We start from the raw sequence: 21,202 nt of genomic DNA on the forward strand, positions 1-21,202 counted from the left end.
GGAGCGAACTTATATGTGATCTGTGTGACGGAGAAAACAGAGTTTTAAATACGTGGCCTGTAGGTAAGTAGTTTGAACAGCAAACTGCTGTGAATTGCTTCACTGACACACTAAAGCAAATTTTTAATGGAGGCCAGAAATGGCAGTATTTTCTGATAACATATATGTGATCCGTGTGACCGAGAAAACACAGTTTTAAATAGCTGGATTTCTAGCTCTGTAATATGTTATGGACCTGGCTGTATTCTGCAGTGCCAACAAGCAAATGGCGCAGAAAAACGTTGTTCTCTGGATTGCTTTTTAAGCAAATAATGAGGATTAAGATCCAAAGAAAAGTAATCCTGGCCCCTGAGACCTGGGTCTTTGTATAGAAATATCTAACAGCAGCAGAAGGTAGAATTGAAATGGAGCCTCTTGTGCTATATGCACTGCAGTCTGCTATATACACTGCCTGCCTATCCACCCTGCCTGCCTGATATCTCTGCAGATGGATTAGTCCTCCGAAGGACTGTTTGTTAAGATGGATATGTGTAATGTACGTTTTTTCTCCCTACACTACCTAATACACAAACAAATCTCTCCCTGACGCAGCAGCAGGTCTCCCTACACTGTCTGATCTGGAGTGACTGTGACGAGCATGGCGGCGTCAGGTCTGATATAGACCTGATGACGCTGTGCGGCCAGCCAATCACTGTAATGCCCACAACAAACATGGCTACGGCATTACAGTGCATGGCAGGCAATCCCTGCATGTTCATTGGCTCTCTAAAGAGCACCAAACATGCAGGGAGGGGAGTTCCCACCCGAGCAACCCGGAAATACTCGGCGAGCACCGAGCATCTCGAGCAGTGAGATGCTCGGGCGAGCATGCTCGCTCATCACTAGTTCTAGGAAATCTATTTAAAAATATATATACTATTGTTTATATTGTGCAATCTGGTGACAGATCCACTTTAAGGCCATGTCCACACTTTCAGTATTTGATCAGTATTTTATATCAGAATTTGAAAGCCAAAACCAGGAGTTGAACAATCAGAGGAAAAGTATAAAAACAAGTGCATCAATTCTGCATTTTTCACCCACTCGTGGTCTTGGCTTACTAATTCTGATGTAAAATATTGACCACAATACAGGCATTTTAACATGGCCTAAGAGTTAGTAGTCACATATGGGACCTGGTACCTCAAGGGTAAGAGCCCTGTTATTGTTCGTTGGATAACTGGAGCTTCCATCTGGGTTCTGATAGGTTACACAATGTGCAGAAGGATGACAAGGAAAATCAGCTGACTCTAGCTAAGCAAAAGAAAGTAAAGAAGTCAATGGTTGATTGTCATGGTAGTAAATCGTATGCCTCCTCAGCAATCTCTCAGTTTTTCCCTGCATCTGGCCGACCCGCTAGTCTGCTTTTTGCAGCATTGCCTCATCTGCATGGCATTCATTTAGCTTTAGCATTCATTTGTGTCTGTCTCTGCAGGAATTTAACCCTGCTGGGTCCTACAGAGATTAGCTTCTCTGGCATATTCCGTGCTAGCAGGGCCTTTGTTAGGCTACTCCTCCTACCACTCCCCACTGGGATGTTGGTTCCTATACTGAAACCTGTTCATGCATTCTTCTGTATTCCGCTGCCGATTATTGACCCATTTATCGGTCCAACCTGACCTCTCTGCTCCTGACCTCGACCACGTTTACTGATCCTGTGCTGTCTGCCCCTACCTTGGACCATCAGATTACACCTCTGTCTTGCCTCTCTGTACCTTGTACCCATGAACCTTACCTTCCGTTCAGCTGCTGCAGACCCGGGGACTGCCATAGAGTGGTACCTGGTGACTACCGGTGGCAAAGCCTATCCTCACAATCTAGCAAATACCTGGTAGTCACGCCCCTTCAAGTTAAGCCTGGCCCATGGCACAGTAAGCCCACATTCACTAGCATTGCACTGAATTAATCTTAAAAGTAGTGTATTACCCTGACCCTGAATGCAGTATAAGGGATGTATCTACAGTGGTGCTCATACCGATTGTATATGTACAGTAACTGACTTGTTATAGAATGTGAGGCCCATATGACCTAATGTTTTAATCATTTTAACATGACTTACTGTATTTTTACATGTGTTTTTGCAGGTGATAATCTCACTGAAGAGTTTAAAAAAGTAAATCCATTGCAGAAAGTTCCAGTCCTAAAAGATGGAAACTTCACACTTGTTGAGAGGTGGATGTGAACTCTTTTGCATTAATTCTATCTTTTATTTTCTTCTACTTTAACTGCACTTGTTCATTCTTCACAATTGTATATTTATTTCTAGTACCGCTATCCTATGTTACCTGTTACAAAAATATAATATTCCAGATCACTGGTACCCATCTGACCTTCAGAAACGTGCACATGTGGCTGAATATCTTGTATGGCATCACAACAACACACGTCCGTATGGCTGTAGAGTCTTCTGGGTGAAGGTAAGTTCTCAGTGCAATATATGTAGAATCTCTTCTAGAACCAGGAGCGTAGCTGTAGAGGGTACAAAGGTAGAAGACTTCTCTGGACCCAAAGGCTCTTCTGTTATATAAGAAGACACAAGGATTATAAGTCACATATGGTAAGAGAGGTGCCCTTTTGCACATTTTGCACTGGGGTGAAAAAGCATTAACCCCTATTATCACTATATTAAAAGTAACCCCACAGAATAAAGCTGTCCTTGTTTGACAATTTTATAAAATATTAGTATTTTAGATTATTATTTTATAATGCCATGTTGATCTCCTGTATTGACTTTGGGTGACGGTGATGGTAAATATTTTTTCTCTCCATTCCACAATAATGGAAATTCTGGGGTTGACTGTCAAATCATAAGAGTTATTGGCCCAATATCTTACATGTAGCTATGCCCTTACAGATGCAGCAGTAAAATACTGTCATACATAATAATACATTATGTTTAAAATAAAAAGAAAAGTGAGCTATCACAACTGAAAAAAATGTTTAGAAATCAAAGAAAAAAATCTTTGGTCCTTATATACCAAGTTGGATCATTCCTTAATAGGTTAATGAAAAATGTTTTCAACCTTCCAAACATTTCACAGCTATGGGATACATCTGCATATTCTGTTTGACCCAGTCTTGTCCTTCTGCTATACAAAACTGATTAACTGTGAGCATATATCTGCCTAGAGCTAGCTTTTACTGCCACCCATAAATCATTGCGTCTTCATATTTTAACATTGTCTCCGTTGTTGGTTCTGTATAAATGTCTGAGCATCTGGAGTTTTATGCTTAGATTTTGCACTTATGCCATATCTTTTATGATGGTATGTCTTTGTCTTACTTTGCCATGTATTTGATCACTGTAGGATTATTCCCAATTTGTACTTTTATGGCATATCCATAGATTATGCCATAGATATATAATAGATGCTAGTCTTACTAATGCATTCATCTCAAGAATGAGGCACTGACTTGTGCTGCGGTCAGTGGAGAGGTGACCGAAATTCACATTCATTCATCACATGATCTGGCCCCATTATTGAGCTTGGTGATGCAGGTCCTGTTGATGGCACCGAAGATTGCCAGATCCAGCAATCCAGTACAGCACTTACACATTCTAAAGTATAGAGTCTGCAAATGGCACATACTCCTTTCCTACATAACTGGCCGCTCTGAGACTGCAGGGTGGTCGGTAATCTAGACAACAAACTGTGCACAATAGAATTAAAAATCCCCCCATTCGTGAGAAAAGAGATTATTTTTAAAAAGTGAAAAATTCTAACTTGCTTGTTATCACAAGCAATTTGCAATTTTGCCCATTAATAAAGATGAGACAATCCTTTTAATTACTGCCATCACAATAGACATTTCCCATGGCAGCAGTTAGTTTTGTATTCTGGTCAATGGTATCTAAGGGATTAAACTAGTATGCTAAGAGCTAGCTCAAATCACAGCATTTAAACTCATTTTCCTGCTGTACATCACAGCCAGCACATGTGTTGTATGTAACAGGCTCAGCTCCTGAGCTCTCTCCATACATGCAGTGTGTACAGAGATGATTAAGCCCTACCCCCGGGCACAATGGATCCCAGCATCTGCCCGAGTTCGATGGGTGCTAGAGCCTGCCCTGTCTTTATGCACCAAGTCACTTTGGCAAATGCTGGGTCAGTATGTGTAAGTATACTTTGGTTTTAAGTATTTTTACTTTATAGGGACGTGTAGCCTGCTGAACTTTCCTATACTGATGTGTGCCAGCCAGGTCATTGTGTAGGCCACTGTCTGCCTGTATATTGACATACAGTTATATGAAAAAGTTTGGGCACCCCTATTAATCTTAAGCTTAATGTTTTCTTAAAATTGGTGTTTTTGCAACAGCTATTTCAGTTTGATATATGTAATAATTGTTGGACACAGTAATGTTTCTGCCTTGAAATGAGGTTTATTGTACTAACAGAAAATGTGCAATCTTCATTCAAACAAAATTTGACAGGTGCATAAGTATGGGCACCTCACCAGAAAAGTGACATTAATATTTAGTAGATCCTCCTTTTGCAAAAATAACAGCCTCTAGTCGCTTCCTGTAGCTTTTAATGAGTTCCTGGATCCTGGATGAAGGTATTTTTGACCATTCCTCTTTACAAAACAATTCCAGTTCAGTTAAGTTTGATGGTCGCCGAGCATGGACAGCCCTCTTCAAATGATCCCACAGATGTTCAATGATATTCAGGTCTGGGGACTGGGATGGCCATTCCAGAACATTGTAATTGTTCCTCTGCATGAATGCCTGAGTAGATTTGGAGCGGTATTTTGGATCATTGTCTTGCTGAAAGATCCATCCCCTGCATAACTTCAACTTTATCACTGATTCTTGAACATTATTGTCAAGAATCTGCTGATACTGAGTGGAATCCATGCGTCCCTCAACATTAACAAGATTCCCGGTGCCGGCATTGGCCACACAGCCCCAAAGCATGATGGAACCTCCACCAAATTTTACTGTGGGTAGCAAGGGTTTTTCTTAGAATGCTGTGTTTTTTTGACGCCATGCATAACGCCTTTTTGTATGACCAAACAACTCAATCTTGGTTTCATCAGTCCACAGGACCTTCTTCCAAAAAGAAATTGGCTTCTCCAAATGTGCTTTTGCATGCCTCAGCCGACTCTGTTTGTGGCGTGCTTGCAGAAACGGCTTCTTTCGCATCACTCTCCCATACAGCTTCTCCTTGTGCAAAGTGCGTTGTATAGTTGACCGATGCACAGTGACACCATCTGCAGCAAGTTGATGCTGCAGCTCTCTGGAGGTGGTCTGAGGATTGTCCTTGACTGATCTCACCATTCTTCTTCTCTGCTTTTCTGATGTTTTTCTTGGCCTGCCACTTCTGGCCTTAACAAGAACTGTCCCTGTGTTCTTTCATTTCCTTACTATGTTCCTCACAGTGGAAACTGACAGGTTAAATCTCTGAGACAGCTTTTTGTATCCTTCCCCTTAACAACTATGTTGAATAATCTTTGTTTTCAGATCATTTGACAGTTGTTTTGAGGAGCCCATGATGCCACTCTTCAGAGGAGATTCAAACAGGAGAACAACTTGCAAGTGGCCATTTTAAGTAGCTTTTCTCATGATTGCATACACCAGGCTATGAAGTTCAAAGCTCAATGAGGTTACAAAAACAAAAAAAGTGCTTTAGTAAGTCAGTAAAAAGTAGGTAGGAGTATTTAAAACAAGAAAGGGTGCCCATACTTATGCACCTGTCAAATTTTGTTTGAATGCAGATTGCACATTTTCTGTTAGTACAATAAACCTCATTTCAAGGCAGAAACATCACTGTGTCCAACAGTTATTACATATATCAAACTGAAATAGCTGTTGCAAAAACACCAATTTTAAGAAAACATTAAGCTTAAGATTAATAGGGGTGCCCAAACTTTTTCATATAACTGTATATTTCAGCCTTCCATCAGAGGTATATTGGACATATATCTATAATGGAATATAAACAAGGCCAAACATGTTTCTCCAAATTTCCGGAAATATACTTATGGAATTAACCTTAAAGAGAAACTATCATCAGGATCTGCGCATGCGCCACCACCATCGCCATTTTCCTGAAGACTGCCAGGAGGTCTATGTGCACATGCACCAACACGCCACCATTTTACTGAAGTCTGCAACCTGATCAATCTGCGCAAGCACCCCCGTGGCTAGGACGGCGCTGGCACAAAATTTTAAACAGTATGAAGATACGAACACCTGAGGCAGCTGAGGGGCATAGGCAGAGCTGAATACTTTACCCAGAGTCCCGCTCCACAGGCGCGCCCTGATGAAAAAACCGCTTAATGCACCCAAACTTCTTATAATGATTAAAGAACAACCAGGCTGCGAATAGCTATAGTGAAGGTACCTATATCTATAACAGCACTTTCTGCCCATACCTTTAGTTTATCATACCTGATCTTGATGTCAGGGTCTCTTTAAATAAAGTCATTCTAGCTATATTTGAACACAAGTAAATGTAATGATAACATTTAATATTCACATTTCTAATATGACCTATAAAAATAATTAGCATTTCTGGTATCTATGATTCAGCACATTCCATGCTTAGCTTGGCGTTCTGCAAATACAGATACACATCTTTTATTTCTGGAGGGTAAGGCACCTAATTTGCATTTCCATATAATCAGGTTACATTTTAATCTTTCCAGCAATGTAATAAGTACCTGTGAGTGCAACACAGTATGACTCTATCAGTTTAATGTGGTTTCCTTGTTGTGCTTTGGAATCAAAAGGATGAATATCGTTTAAAGCAGTGGTCCCCAACCTTTTTTGCACCGGCTTGAAGCAAGATCATTTTTCCATGGCCCAGCAAGGAGGGGGTGGGGTGGGCGGGGCTTTGGTCATATGGGGGCGGGGTAATGGAGGGATTTGGAGTTTAGTGCATACTTATCATATAGTGTAGACCAGGTCCCCGCCAGGAGCCCCACATAATGTGCTGTGCCAGGAGCCGCATCACTGAGGCCCCATCACGCCCTGTAGCAGGACAGGGCAGCTGTCCTGACAGCTGCTGTTCAGCTGCATTTACTTCATCCCAGGGGCGGACACAGACTGTAGTGGGCCCCTGTGCAAGAAATTTTTGGGGGCCCCCCCCGCCCTTCATAAGGCAACAAAGTTATGTAAACATAACCCCCCCATGTGCATCTCTCACCCCCCCATGTGCAGCTCACCCCCGTGCATCTCTCATCCCCCTCCGTGCATCTCTCATCCCCCCCGTGCATCTCTCATCCACCCCCCGTGCATCTCTCATCCACCCCCCGTGCATCTCTCACCCCCCCGTGCATCTCTCATCCACCCCCCGTGCATCTCTCATCCCCCCGTGCATCTCTCACCCCCCCGTGCATCTCTCATCCACCCCCGGTGCATCTCTCATCCCCCCGTGCATCTCTCACCCCCCGTGCATCTCTCACCCCCCCGTGCATCTCTCATCTCTCCCCTCCCTCCCATGTGCATCTCTCATCTCTCCCCTCCCCCCATGTGCATCTCTCATCTCTCCCCTCCCCCCATGTGCATCTCTCATCTCTCCCCTCCCCCCCATGTGGATCTCTCATCTCTCCCCTCCCCCATGTGCATCTCTCATCTCTCCCCTCCCCCCAATGTGGATCTCTCATCTCTCCCCTCCCCCATGTGCATCTCTCATCTCTCCCCTCCCCCCCATGTGGATCTCTCATCTCTCCCCTCCCCCATGTGCATCTCTCATCTCTCCCCTCCCCCCATGTGCATCTCCCATTCCCCCCAGCAGAATATTTATGGCAAGGAGAAGTTTATTTGAAACTGCTCCATCTAAATTTATGGGAGTTAAAGAAACATCCGATAATCATATATAGTAAAAAAAAAATAGTATATCTTTTATCAAAATATTTGTGGGAGGTGGAGGTTTTATTGGATGAATATTTTTTGAATTTTGTGAGTTGGACTACACCATTTGAAATACGACAAAACTGCTAACTGTGAAGACTAACCTTTCAAAGCCTGGATGGACATTAAGGAGGGTATAGGGACAAATTATTAACTATAAATTTTGCAGGCATACTGTATATTGTAGCCTTTGTACAGCACATTAACTGTAGGAAAATAGTCTTAAACTTAAAGAAGTTGTCCGGTCTAAAATCTAAAATGAAAAGTCTGCAGTCACGGTGCACCGCGAGGATTCACCGTTCTCTGCACTGGGAAAGGCTGTCAGGTATGCGATATGCATACTTCGGGCCAGAACCCATCCAGTGGGCGCAGCCTCACTCAATACTAGTGTACTGAGTGAGGTCACTCCACATAAAGAGGATGGGCCTGTCTAGAGGGTGAGGCCTTTCCAATACAAGTGTATTGAGTGAGGCCGTGCCCATTAGACAGGTTCTGCCCAGGAGTATGCATATTGCATACTTGACCATTGTTCCCAGGGCAGAGAAAAGTGATTTCTCACAGTGCAAAGTGCGTGGACTGTAAGGATTCAGAAGGCTATTGTCACACAGAGTGTGACTTTTTAGACCTTACAATCCTTTTAAAGTGATAAAAAGCTGTCACTATTTACTAAAATATTTAGGTTAGGTTCACAAAGTGCATTGAATATTTGGACGAATGTCTTTTTGGTGTGCAACTTATTAAATAACTTCAAATGTAATTTTAACTTAGTGTATGACTCCGGTTAGTATGGATCAAGAAGCTGCACCAGAAAAAATGGACAATGTCCTTGCTGAATTTCAAGACCTCATAGAACAATTTGAGAAGAAATTCTTGCAGGAAAGACCATTTGTGGCCGGAGATGAAATGTCACTGGCAGATCTTATGGCTCTTGTGGATATCATGCAGGTAAGAGCACAGAATGCCATATTACTGAATATATTACCCACAGTTTTTTGTGTAGCACTTGTTACGTCAGATTTTTCAGCAACCCTCCACATACATCACAAAATTAGAATATCATCAAAAAGTTAATTTATTTCAGTTCTACAATACAAAAAGTGCAACTCATATATTATATAGAGTCATTACAAACAGAGTGATCTATTTCAAGTGTTTATTTCTGTCAATGTTGATGATTATAGATTACAGTCAATGAAAACACAACAGTCATTATCTCAGTAAATTAGAATAATTAGCAAAAACACACATGCAAAGGCTTCCTAAGCGTTTAAAAAGGTCACTTAGTCTGTTTCAGTAGGCTCCACAATCATGGTGAAGACTGCTGACTTGACAGATGTCCAGAAGGCAGTCATTGACACACTCCACAAGGAGGGTAAGCCACAAAAGGTTTTTTTTCCTTTGCTGGTCACATGACCTTGTTGGCCTATTTAATCCTGCTCCGCCCTTCTGGCTTTGCTGGACTTCATTGTATATCTACTTTCTAGCTAGCCTGTGCGCTGTATCTAGCTCTGTTAGTTTGCTTGGTCTACTGACCTCTATGTTCTATCTATTTTGTTTGTTCGTCTGTCTGCTACTATTTCTGTTAGGAGGTGTCCCATATTCCTCCCAGTCCTTAGTACTTGTAGGGATTCCCTCCCCACATCTATAGGTCTCCGTACAGACTAGATTAGGACTTTAGCAGGTCTGATCGCAGGATCAGGTTCCCTGTTACATCGTAGGGATTCAGCTGAGTCCTATAGTAGGGACAGATCTCCTCTCTTTCCTTAGCTTTGGTAGCAGAACATAACAGTAAGTCCAGCCTGCAAATTCTCTAAGGAAAGATTTTTTTTTTTTTGTTCCATCATGGTGTCGGTTCAGGATTTGGCTAAACACCTGCAGGGACTCTCTCTGGAAGTGGCCGAGCTCCGTCAGCACGTGAGTAACTGTCCTGGAGCATATTTCTTGGAGCCTAAGGTATGTTTGCCGGATTTATTTTTTGGTGAACATCGAGAATTTTTTTCATTTAAAAATGCTTGCTTATTGTATTTTCGTTTGAGACCCAAGTCCTCTGGGGATGAATCCCAGCGCGTAGGGTTCATAATGTCACTTTTGCGCAAAGAGCCTCAGGAGTGGGCCTTTTCTTTGCAACCTAGTGATACATGCTTCAGATCAGTGGATAGTTTTTTTTCTGCTTTAGGATTATTATATGATGATCCTGACCGTGTGGCATCAGCTGAGACTGAGTTGAGACGTTTAAAACAAGGATCAGGTAATGTGGAAAAATATTGTACTCATTTTCGTCGTTGGTCCACTCAAACAGGGTGGAACGATTCTGCTCTGAAAAGTCTATTTCTTGCTGGGCTCGGTGAAAGGGTTAAAGACCTGCTAATTGCTTATCCTACACCTGAGGATTTGCAACAGGCTATGCAATTAGCTATACGGGTGGATAGAAGACTGCGTGCTAGGGTTAATGAGAGCAAATCCTCTGCTATGTCAGTTTCTGGTTATGATAATGTGTGTACTAACAGTGGTGAACCGATGGAGATTGGATCGGTGGCACCTCGCTCTCAAGAAAAAGACCGTCGTTTTTCGGAAGGCTTGTGTTTCTATTGCGGAAAATCTGGTCATTTGATTAAAGGCTGTGAGCTTCGTATGAAGAAAGAAAAAAAAATAGTCAGTCACGCCCGTATTGCCTGTTTAAATTCCAAGGGTATATTTTTAGCTGCTTCCACGATTGCTCAGGAAAAATTAATGGAATTTCGGGTGTTTGTTGATTGCGGGTCTACACTGAATGTAATTGATGGGGGATTCGTGGAAAAACTCAATTTAAAACCTGAACCTTTATCATCCCCCATTGCTGTGGTTTCTGTGGATGGCTCCCCTTTGAAGAATATTACTCTCAAGGTCAGTGAATTTCCTCTCACTATTAATGGTGTTCACCATGAGAAATTGGATTTGGTAGTGTTGAATAACTTGCCTTCTCCAGTAATATTGGGTTTGCCCTGGTTAAAATTTCACAATCCTGTACTGGATTGGTCTACCAGTGAAATTAAATCCTGGAGCCATAAATGTTATGACAAGTGTTGTAACGGGCGTATTGCAGCTTTGGATAGGGGAGAATTGCCTGTTCCTATTCAGGATTTTTGGAGAGTTTTTTCTGAGAAAGAATCGCAGGTTTTGGCTCCCCATAGAGACTATGATTGTTCTATTGAATTTGTCCCTGGAGCGATTCTTCCTAAAAGTCGTTTATTTAACCTTACTATTCCTGAGAGGAAGGCTTTGGAGGAATACATACAGACAAGTTTGGCCGCCGGTCACATTAGGCCCTCTAAGTCTCCTGTGGCGGTTGGATTTTTTTTTGTAAAAAAAAAGGACGGCGGTTTACGTCCTTGTCTGGATTTTCGTGAGATTAACAAAATTACGGTACGCAATCCTTACCCACTGCCATTGATTCCTGATCTGTTTAACCAGTTATTGGGGGCCAAGTGGTTCTCGAAAATTGACCTTAAGGGGGCATACAATCTGTTGCGCATGAAGGAGGGTGATGAATGGAAGACTGCTTTTAACACTCCTGTGGGTCATTTTGAGAATCTGGTTATGCCTTTTGGTCTTACTAATGCTCCTGCATTTTTTCAGAATCTGATTAATGACATCCTTAGACCTTTGATCGGTAAAAATGTGGTTGTGTATTTGGATGACATTTTGATTTATTCGCCAGATCTGGAGTCTCATTGGCGGAGCGTGCGTGAGGTATTACAGTTATTAATGGACAATTCGCTTTTTGCTAAGCTGGAGAAATGTGAGTTCGCTGTACAGAGAATTAGTTTTTTGGGCTACATTATCTCCAGCAAAGGTTTTGAGATGGATCCGGTTAAGGTTCAGGCTGTGCAGGAATGGCCTAGGCCTATTGGTTTGAAATCGATACAGAGGTTTTTGGGTTTCGCCAATTACTATAGAAAATTCATAAAAAAATTTTCTAGTATTGTCAAACCTCTGACTGATCTCACCAGGAAAGGTGCTGATGCGGTTCAGTGGTCTTCTGAGGCCACTGAAGCTTTTGTGTATCTCAAGGAGAGGTTCACCTCTGCTCCCATCCTTATGCAGCCTGATGTTACTAGGCCGTTTTTGGTTGAGGTTGATGCTTCCTCTGTGGGGGTTGGCGCAGTATTGTCTCAGGATAACGGGGATGGATTACATCCCTGTGCCTTTTTTTCAAAAAAATTTTCGGAGACTGAATTGAATTACGATATTGGTAATCGGGAATTATTGGCTATTAAACTCGCATTTGAACACTGGCGCCACTTCTTGGAAGGTGCGGAATTTCCCGTTCAGGTTCTTACGGATCATAAAAATCTGATATATCTTGATGCTGCCAAGCGCCTGAATGCCCGTCAGGCTAGGTGGGCACTGTTTTTCTCGCGGTTTAATTTCTCCGTTACTTACATCCCTGGTACTAAGAATGTTAAGGCGGATGCCTTGTCTCGCAGTTTTTCTCCCATAGTCGGTGCTGAGAAAGAGGAAAACATTTTACAAGAAGGTGTTGTGATAGCTGCTTTAGACTCCGTTTTGGAAGATGAGATTCTTAAAGCTCAGGAGAATGCCCCATCTAACACTCCTCATGGGAGGTTGTTTGTGCCTGGGACCTTTAGCAGAGATTTGTTTGTTGAGTGTCACGAATCTCGGTTGGCAGGTCATCCCGGAATCTCTGAGACCAAGAGACTGGTGGGTCGCAGTTTTTGGTGGCCTGGATGGCAGAAGGAAGTCATTAAGTGGGTGCGCCAATGTACTATATGTGCTAGATCTAAGTCCTCACATACTCCTGCTGCGGGGTTACTTTGTCCTTTGGAGGTCCCCAGTGCTCCTTGGACACATTTGGCTATGGACTTTATAACTGACCTTCCCCCCTCTGAGGGTTTTACTGTCATCTGGGTGGTCGTGGACCGTTTTAGCAAGATGTGTCACTTGGTTCCCTTCGTCAAACTGCCCTGCGCTAAAACTCTCGCTAAGGCCTTTGTCAAGGAAATTGTCAGACTTCATGGCGTTCCTACTGACATTGTTTCTGATAGGGGTCCTCAGTTCGTGGCTCGTTTTTGGCGTGCGTTTTGTGACAGGTTGGGAATTCATTTGTCGTTTTCGTCCGGATATCATCCTGAATCTAATGGCCAGACAGAAAGGAAAAACCAGGATGTTGAGCAGTTCTTGCGTTGTTTTGTGGCAGACAATCAAGAGGGGTGGTCTGAGTTTCTGCCACTTGCCGAATTTGCTCTGAACAATCATACATCTTCTTCTGCTGGTTGTTCGCCTTTTTTTTGTTGTTCTGGGAGACATCCGTCGTTTGGGTCGTTCTCCAAGTTGGGATCTGCCGTGCCTGAGGAGGAGAATTTTTCCGGTGATTTGGAAAGAGTTTGGACGGATGTGCGTGGTAATCTTCAGGAGGCCAACAGAAAATCTAAAGACTACTTTGATAGGAAACGACAGGAGGTTTTGTTCGCTGTTGGTGACATGGTTTGGTTGTCCTCTAGGAATCTGCGGTTGAGGATTCCTTCTAAGAAATTGGGTCCCAAGTTTGTAGGGCCCTTTAAGGTGCTTCAGGTTGTCAACCAATCTGCTGTTAGGTTGGAGGTTCCTACCTCCTGGAGAATTAATCCGGTCTTTCATGTCTCTCTGTTAAAAAAAGCTGTTGTGTCGGATGGTGACGCCTCTGCCTCTGTTCCTCCAGTGGTGGAGGACGGGGAATATGAAATTTCTCGCATCCTTGACTCTAGACGGTATAGAGGTAGTTTGCAGTATCTTGTGGCCTGGAAAGGTTTCGGACCCGAGGATAACTCTTGGGTGAGGTCAGATGATGTTTCCGCGTCCAGACTTATCAGAGCGTTTCACAGGAGATTTCCTGATAAGCCTGGTCCTAGGGGATCCGGAGGATCCTCTTAGAAGGGGGGGTACTGTTAGAACCTTGCTGTTAGGTTTTTTTTCCTTTGCTGGTCACATGACCTTGTTGGCCTATTTAATCCTGCTCCGCCCTTCTGGCTTTGCTGGACTTCATTGTATATCTACTTTCTAGCTAGCCTGTGCGCTGTATCTAGCTCTGTTAGTTTGCTTGGTCTACTGACCTCTATGTTCTATCTATTTTGTTTGTTCGTCTGTCTGCTACTATTTCTGTTAGGAGGTGTCCCATATTCCTCCCAGTCCTTAGTACTTGTAGGGATTCCCTCCCCACATCTATAGGTCTCCGTACAGACTAGATTAGGACTTTAGCAGGTCTGATCGCAGGATCAGGTTCCCTGTTACATCGTAGGGATTCAGCTGAGTCCTATAGTAGGGACAGATCTCCTCTCTTTCCTTAGCTTTGGTAGCAGAACATAACAGTTAGTGCGTAGACGTAGCCACTTCTGCTTGGGGTCAGTTTTACATGATCCAAGGCTACCAGTTCCAACGGCTGCCGGGTGACGATGGACTGCAGGGGAGTCTTCTGGCTGGCACGGTCCTTCCTTCTTAGGTTGCACGGGCCACAGTCTCTGCACCACCTCTCGATGGTTCCTCTCATGCCCACCCAATGGAACCGCCCGCGCAGCAGGAACTCCAGCTTCTTCCATCCGAAGTGCCCAGCTCCGTCGTGGTATGCCTCCATCACCATAGCTGCGTCTCTTCTTGGCACCACTATTTGCCAGACTAATTCATCCGTCCGGGAGTTAACCATTCTGCGGCACAACTTCCCCTTGTAAAGGAACAGTCGACTCTTCTCAGCCCACAGTTGCTTGGCTTCCTCCGGAGCGTCTGGGTCAAGGCGTGCATCTGGCCGAGTCAGCATCTCCTTTACCAGTCGGACGGCAGGGTCACTGTCTTGCGTCTCCGCCCAGTTGTAATGAGGTAAAGGGTTGAACGTAGCGGATTTACTCCTTACACGGTGGGAATACTGGATAGTCCCATGACGGTGGAATGCGGGGAGTTCAACTTCTTCCAGTCCCTCTGAGTCTTCCCCTACGTCCGGTAGATTTGGCATCCTGGACAGGGCGTCCGCGTTGGTATTGGAGCGTCCTGCCCGGTATTTGATTGTAAACTCATAGTTGGACAAACGGGCCATCCATCTCTGCTCTAGGGCACCGAGTCTTGCTGTGTCCAGGTGTGTCAACGGGTTGTTATCCGTGTACACGGTGAACCGGGAAGAAGCGAGGTAGTGCTTAAAGCGTTCGGTGACTGCCCACACCACTGCCAGGAACTCTAGCTTAAATGAGCTGTAATTTTCAGGGTTTCTTTCGGTGGGTCGCAGTTTTCGGCTGGCGTAAGCAATTACCGTTCTTTCCCCTGCTGAATCTGGGACAGTACGGCTCCTAGCCCGATGTTACTGGCGTCGGTGTAGAGGATAAAGGGCTGGCTATAATCAGGGTATGCCAGGATTTCATCCCCCATGAGGGCCATCTTCAGCTGGCGGAAGGACTCTTCTTCCAGCTTCTCCCATCTGAAGGGTGGCTTCTGGTTCTTGGCCTTCCTGGACTGGCCTATCAGGAGGTCCTGCATAGGAGCTGCCTTTCTGGTGAAACCGGGAATAAACCTTCGGTAGTAGCCTACCAACCCCAGGAACTGCCTCACTTCCTTTACGCTGGAGGGGCTTGGCCATTCCTTAATTGCGGTGATCTTATCAGGGTCGGGAGCCACTCCGTCAGCACTCACCACGTGTCCCAGGTACTGCACCTTTGGCTTCAGGAGGTGACACTTAGAGGGTTTCACCTTCAGGCCATAACTTGCCAGGGCTTCGAACACTTCCACCAGGTGTTTCAGGTGGTCCTCATAAGTCTTGGAATATACGATGACATCGTCCAGGTACAGCAGGACCGTCTCGAAGTTTCTGTGTCCCAGACAGCACTCCATTAATCGTTGGAAGGTTCCTGGTGCATTGCAGAGTCCGAACGGCATACAAGTAAACTCGCTAAGTCCCATCGGGGTGGTGAATGCGGTCTTCTCCCGGTCTGCCTCTGCTACAGGAACCTGCCAGCACCCGCTAGTGAGATCCAAGGTAGAGAAGAAGTTAGCAGATTTTAAAGCAGCCAAAGACTCCTCTATCCTTGGTAAGGGGTACGCATCCTTGTGTGTGATTCGGTTGATTTTCCGGTAATCTACACACATTCTCATGGTGTTGTCTTTCTTTTTGACTAAGACTAGTGGGGCTGCCCAGGGGCTACAGCTATCCTTGATTACCCCAGCCTCCTTCATGTCTCTAAGCATCCCCTTGGCGTGTTGGTAGTGTGCAGGGGGTACGGGTCGATACCTCTCTTTTATGGGAGGATGGTCTCCCGTGGGGATGTGGTGTTCCACCCCCTTGACTCGCCCGAAGTCTAACGGGTGTTTACTAAACACTCTCTCGTACTCTTGAACCACCCGATAGACTCCCTGTTTCTGATGGGAGGGAGTGAAGTCAGTACCCAAATGTAGTTGCTGACACCAATCCTCCATTATTTTCTTAGAGCCGTTACCTTCCTCTGGGTGAGATGGAGGCAAGGGTTCCACAGACTGTATAGAATTTTGGCTGATGGTGTATAATTTGGCTAGCGTGGCATACCGGGGTAGGTACACTTCCCTCTTCCCGATATTTATTATGCGAACGGGCACCCTCCCATGGCATACATCAACCACCCCCCGGGCTGTCAAAATGGTGGGCCTACTGTCTGAATAGGCTGGTTCTACCATTGCTTGGTAATCTCTACCTCTCAGACCAATAGCTGCCCGGCACCAAATCATCATTTCACTTTTCGGGGGCATGGCAATAGGGAAAGGGTCACACATTCTTACGCTACCAATCTCACCGCCGGAGAGTTCCACCTGTTGCCGTCGCATCAGTGCCCGGATCTCTTTCTGGAGCACTCGCTGCTGGCCGGAGCTGGCGTTCTTGGCAACCTGCTGTAAAATGAAAATCACCTCTGCAAGACAATTTTCAATCACATTAGTTCCTAGAGTTATCTTTGGGTGACTCTCACGCTTGTCAATGTCTACAATGATCAGTCCCTGTGCTGCCAGTTCGACTCTACCGATTTTAATGGTCATCTCTTTAAATCCGATCTGCGGCACGGGTTGACCATTGCTGGCGATGATACTCAAGTCGTCGTCAGGGTAGCGGGTTATATCCGAGTCATTCCAGTACTGCTTGAAGAGCACGTACGGGATGGTGGTGACCTGTGACCCGGTGTCAAGTAGGGCACTCATAGGGATGCCATCCAGTACCACAGGCAAGACTGGACGTCCTCCCACATATTTGTCGCGCCAGCTCGATGGGCCTGGTGATCTTTTTCCTGGGGGTTGGCCCTCTACCCCAGGTTGTGCCAGTTTAAAGGACAGTACCTTGCCATATGTCCGGGTTGATTGCAGCGGCGGCAGATGGGTTGTCCGTCCTCGTTGTATCGGTCGCTGGGTCTTCCTCTGGCCGGTGGGGTCCTCCTTGGTCGGCGCCACGGCATGTCCTCCGGTCCGGATGCCAGCTGGATCTTCCCTGGAGTGGAAACCTGTAAAGACTGCACAGTTCGGGTTAGCGCAGCAACGCTTTTAGCTAGCTCTTGGACCTGATGGTGCAGGTCTGGAGCCGGGTCATTGTTCAAAGCCTGCGCATCAGCCCCCACAGGCCCTGCCGACAAGGGCGCCGCCTCCTGGTGGTAAGTGATAGCTGGGCGCCTGTGGGTCACAACGCCACCCGGTGCCGGTTCTCGGAGCACCCGGATGGCTCTGTCCTTGAACTGTGCAAAGTCCAGATGAGGATCCTGTAAGGCCATTGCCCGCAACTGAGTTCGGTGGGCATTGCAATATAGTCCCTCTATAAATTGTTCGGTCAACAGCCTGTCCTCGTTTCCCACGCCGTCAGGGTCGGTCTGCTTAATGGCTCTCAGGGCCTCTTGTAGGTTTAGTGCATAGTCCCTTATACTCTCATGTGCTCGCTGCTTGCACCCATAGAATTTAAGCTTAATCTCGGCTGAGGTGCGGGTATCAAAGGTGTCCCTCAGCCGGGTTAGTATCCCTGCGACAGTCCTCCTCCCAGGTGGCCAGGACTTTACCTCCCTTTGGGCTGCCCCGGTTAGTTGGGCCACCAGGATGCTCACTTTTTGCTCTTCTGTGAGGGGGTACACCTGGAAGAGGCTATCCAGCTTTTCTCTAAAGTCATTCAGGGTATGTGACTCCCCTGAGTATTAGGGTAGCCAGGCTGCTCCCGGGATATAGGGCATGGTGAAAGGCATGACTGCAGCAGCGCTGGCGCTGGCGGGGGTTGAGGCAGTGAAGCTCTCCTCCGTATCCGACATCTTCCTCCCCCCTAGTGGACCGTGGCCTACCTTGCGATGATCCTCTTCCGTAGGCCGCGGCTCCGCAGTGGATCGTCAGGGTTGAGGACCTTCCGTCGCGCTCCTGTGACGTCGGCGTCTGCTGGGCTCCTTCCAGGACCTTACGCAACGTCCGGACGTGAGGCGGGGCTTCAGTTCTCGCGGGCTTTTCGGAGTCCACGCCCCTCTTCTTCCCGCGCGGCGTCTTCAAGATGGCGTCCAACGGCGGGAAAACTCCACGGATGGCGGGAAGAAGGCAGAAGATGGCGCCGGATGGCGGGAAAACTTCGCGGATGGCGGGAAGAAGGCAAAAGATGGCGCCGGATGGCGGGAAACTTCACCACTGGTAAGTTTGAACAGTCTTTTTCAGGCACGCAGTACCCGGTGGTTGCGGGCACGAAATCCTGCCGACTACGCCAAAAGTTGACGCGCCCCTGGGCCTTCTGTGTCGTGCGGCATCGCGTGCATGGGGGCTTACCCAGAGCCGGATCAGATGGGGGTAGTAGTCTCGTGGCGGTGACCCGGTCCGTGCCCAGGGAGTCAAACTAAGTGGCGAGTCTATTAGCAGTAGATGTTGGATGACTACGCCACACGTTGAATGCAGCTTTGGAGCTGCCGCTGCAGGGCAGACCGCTGAGGCCGGTGGAAGGATGGTGCAGCGGGGATGGTATAACCCCCAACGGGAGGGGTATGGCCTCAGGGCAGCCGACGTGGATGATGGGGGTAGCAGGAACCACTCAGAGACGATGCGTGTAGTTCAGGGTCTTTACTGGTGACAAAGATAGACCCTCCCGGAGTACTTGCTAGCGATCGGGGCCTGGTCAGTCCTTGAGCAGATGGGATCTCCCCTGGCCAGGCGGAGTTGTAGGCCTTCCCAGCTAACTGTACTCTTCTGGCTACCTTGCTAGAGGCGGGTAAAAGTAGCCCACGTCCCTGAGTGTACCGAGTGGTGCTCACCCGTATGGCCGGTGACTCGGGGCCTTCTAATGGCTTCCGCTCCACGATGGCGGTGCTGGTCCCACGCGTGTGACCGTGCCTTCGGGTTTCTGGGCCAGAGGACCTGCAATCCCCTGCCGGTCGGTTTCTGCTGCTGGGTAAGGATTAGTCCCCACAGCCTCGGACTCCGGGTCCGGTGATAACTTCTCAGTCAGGGCGAGCTCTGCAGCTGCCAGCCCCTGACTCCTTGTAGCACTGCTCCCACAGAGCTCCTGTTGTTTCTTCCTATGCTGCTTCTCTTCTCTACTCTTGTTCTCTCTCTCTCTCTCTCTCTACCCTGCCTCAGCCCCAGGTTTATATAGGGGAAGTTCTTCCCCTCCCAGGACTGGGCAGGAGGTGTGGCATGCATAAGATCCCTGACCAAGAGACCTCCCACCTGCTCTCAGACATAATATTGCTATTATTGTGGAGACCAGACCCCTGGGGTGCCACATTGGCCTATGCAGTGAATGCATGGTCTGCCAAAAATTTGGAGGAACTTCAATGCCCCTTGGAAGAGACGTGGAGGAGGGCCTCATAAAAAATGTTCCCATTAGAAAGCAGCGGGCCTCCTATACTTGTAATACACATGCACTAAGTGTATGGGCTGACAAACATTTACCCCTGGGGGGTATACATGAACATACTGTATAAAAAAATTTTTTACGGGCATCATAAACACCCTTTAAAAAAATTATGTGGGTGTTGCATCACGGACCAATGTCACCCTGATGATATGGTGGTGGAGGATGAGGAGATGGAGGAGGACAAGAGAAAATAGCCAAAATCAGGAAGCATATACCCATGTCTGGGTGTGAAAAGGTGCATGGGAATACACCTCCCAAGAAAAGACACTAGATTTGAGTTTATGTTACGCTGCTATCATTCGGTGGTGTTGAGAAGTCTGGCCCAATCCAGACCTTGTTCATTTTTATAAGAGTCAGCCTGTCAGAATTTTCAGTTGACAGGTGGATGCGCTTATCAGTTATAATTTCACCAGTGGCACTACACTGTGTGCAGAATTATTAGGCAATTTGTATTTTAGAGGATTATTTTTATAATTGATCAACAACTATGTTCTCAATCAACCCAAAAGACTCATAAATATCCAAGCTTAATATTTTTGGAAGTTGGAGTGGTTTTTTTTTTGATTTGGCTATCTTAGGAGGATATCTATTACTGTGCAGAATTATTAGGCAACTTAATAAAAATCAAATATAATCTCATCTCACGTGTTTATTTTCACCTGGTAAACCAATATCAGTGCACAAAATTTAGAAATAAACATTTTTGACATGCAAATCAAAAACCCTCAAAAATTAGTGAGGAATATACCACCTTTCTTTATGATGACACTCAACAGCCTTCCATCCATTGATTCTGTCAGTTGCTTGATCTGTTTTCGATCAACATTGCGTGCAGCAGACACAACAGCCTCCCAGACTCTGTTCCAAGAGGTGTACTGTTTTCCCTCCCTGTAGATCTCAAATTTTATGATGGACCACAGGTTCTCTGTGGGGTTCAGATCAGGTGAACAAGGGGGCCATGTCATTATTTTTTCTTCTTTTAGACCTTTACTGGCCAGCCACGCTGTGGAGTAGTTGGATTTATGTGATGGAGCATTGTCCTGCATGAAAATAATCTTTTTCTTGAATGATACCGACTTCTTCCTGTACCACTGCTTGAAGAAGTTGTCTTCCAGAAACTGGCAGTAGGTCTGGGAGTTGAGCTTCACTCCATCCTCACCCTGAAAAGGTCCCACAAGTTCATCTTTGATGATACCAGCCCATACCAGTACCCCATCTCCACCTTGCTGGCGTCTGAGTCAGAGTGGAGCTCTCTGCCCTTTACTGATCCAGCCTCTGGCCCATCCATCTGGCCCATCAAGAGTCACTCTCATTTCATCAGTCCATAAAACCTTTGAAAAATCAGTCTTAAGATATTTCTTGGCCCATTCTTGACGTTTTATCTTATGTTTCTTGTTCAAAGGTGGTTGTTTTTCAGCCTTCCTTACCTTGGCCTTGTCCCTGAGTATCTCACACCTTGTGCTTTTTGATAA

The 21,202-nt window shown here is 46.0% G+C and overlaps 1 protein-coding gene across 1 annotated transcript in view; it reads left to right on the plus strand.

Moving 5' to 3' along the window:
• The first annotated feature begins 2,089 nt into the window (after positions 1-2,089).
• LOC141207235 (glutathione S-transferase theta-1-like) overlaps positions 2,090-21,202 on the plus strand; it is a 95,058-nt gene continuing 75,945 nt past the window's right edge. The window contains exons 1-3 of the mRNA XM_073664435.1: positions 2,090-2,211; positions 2,306-2,456; positions 8,663-8,839. Of these exons, the coding sequence (XP_073520536.1) occupies positions 2,090-2,211; positions 2,306-2,456; positions 8,663-8,839 (450 nt within the window). The remainder of the gene's footprint in view (positions 2,212-2,305; positions 2,457-8,662; positions 8,840-21,202) is intronic.

This window comes from Phyllobates terribilis, unplaced genomic scaffold, assembly GCF_046119375.1.
Source record: "Phyllobates terribilis strain yellow unplaced genomic scaffold, ASM4611937v1 Scaffold_1__5_contigs__length_1240528914, whole genome shotgun sequence".
NCBI lineage: Eukaryota > Metazoa > Chordata > Amphibia > Anura > Dendrobatidae > Phyllobates > Phyllobates terribilis.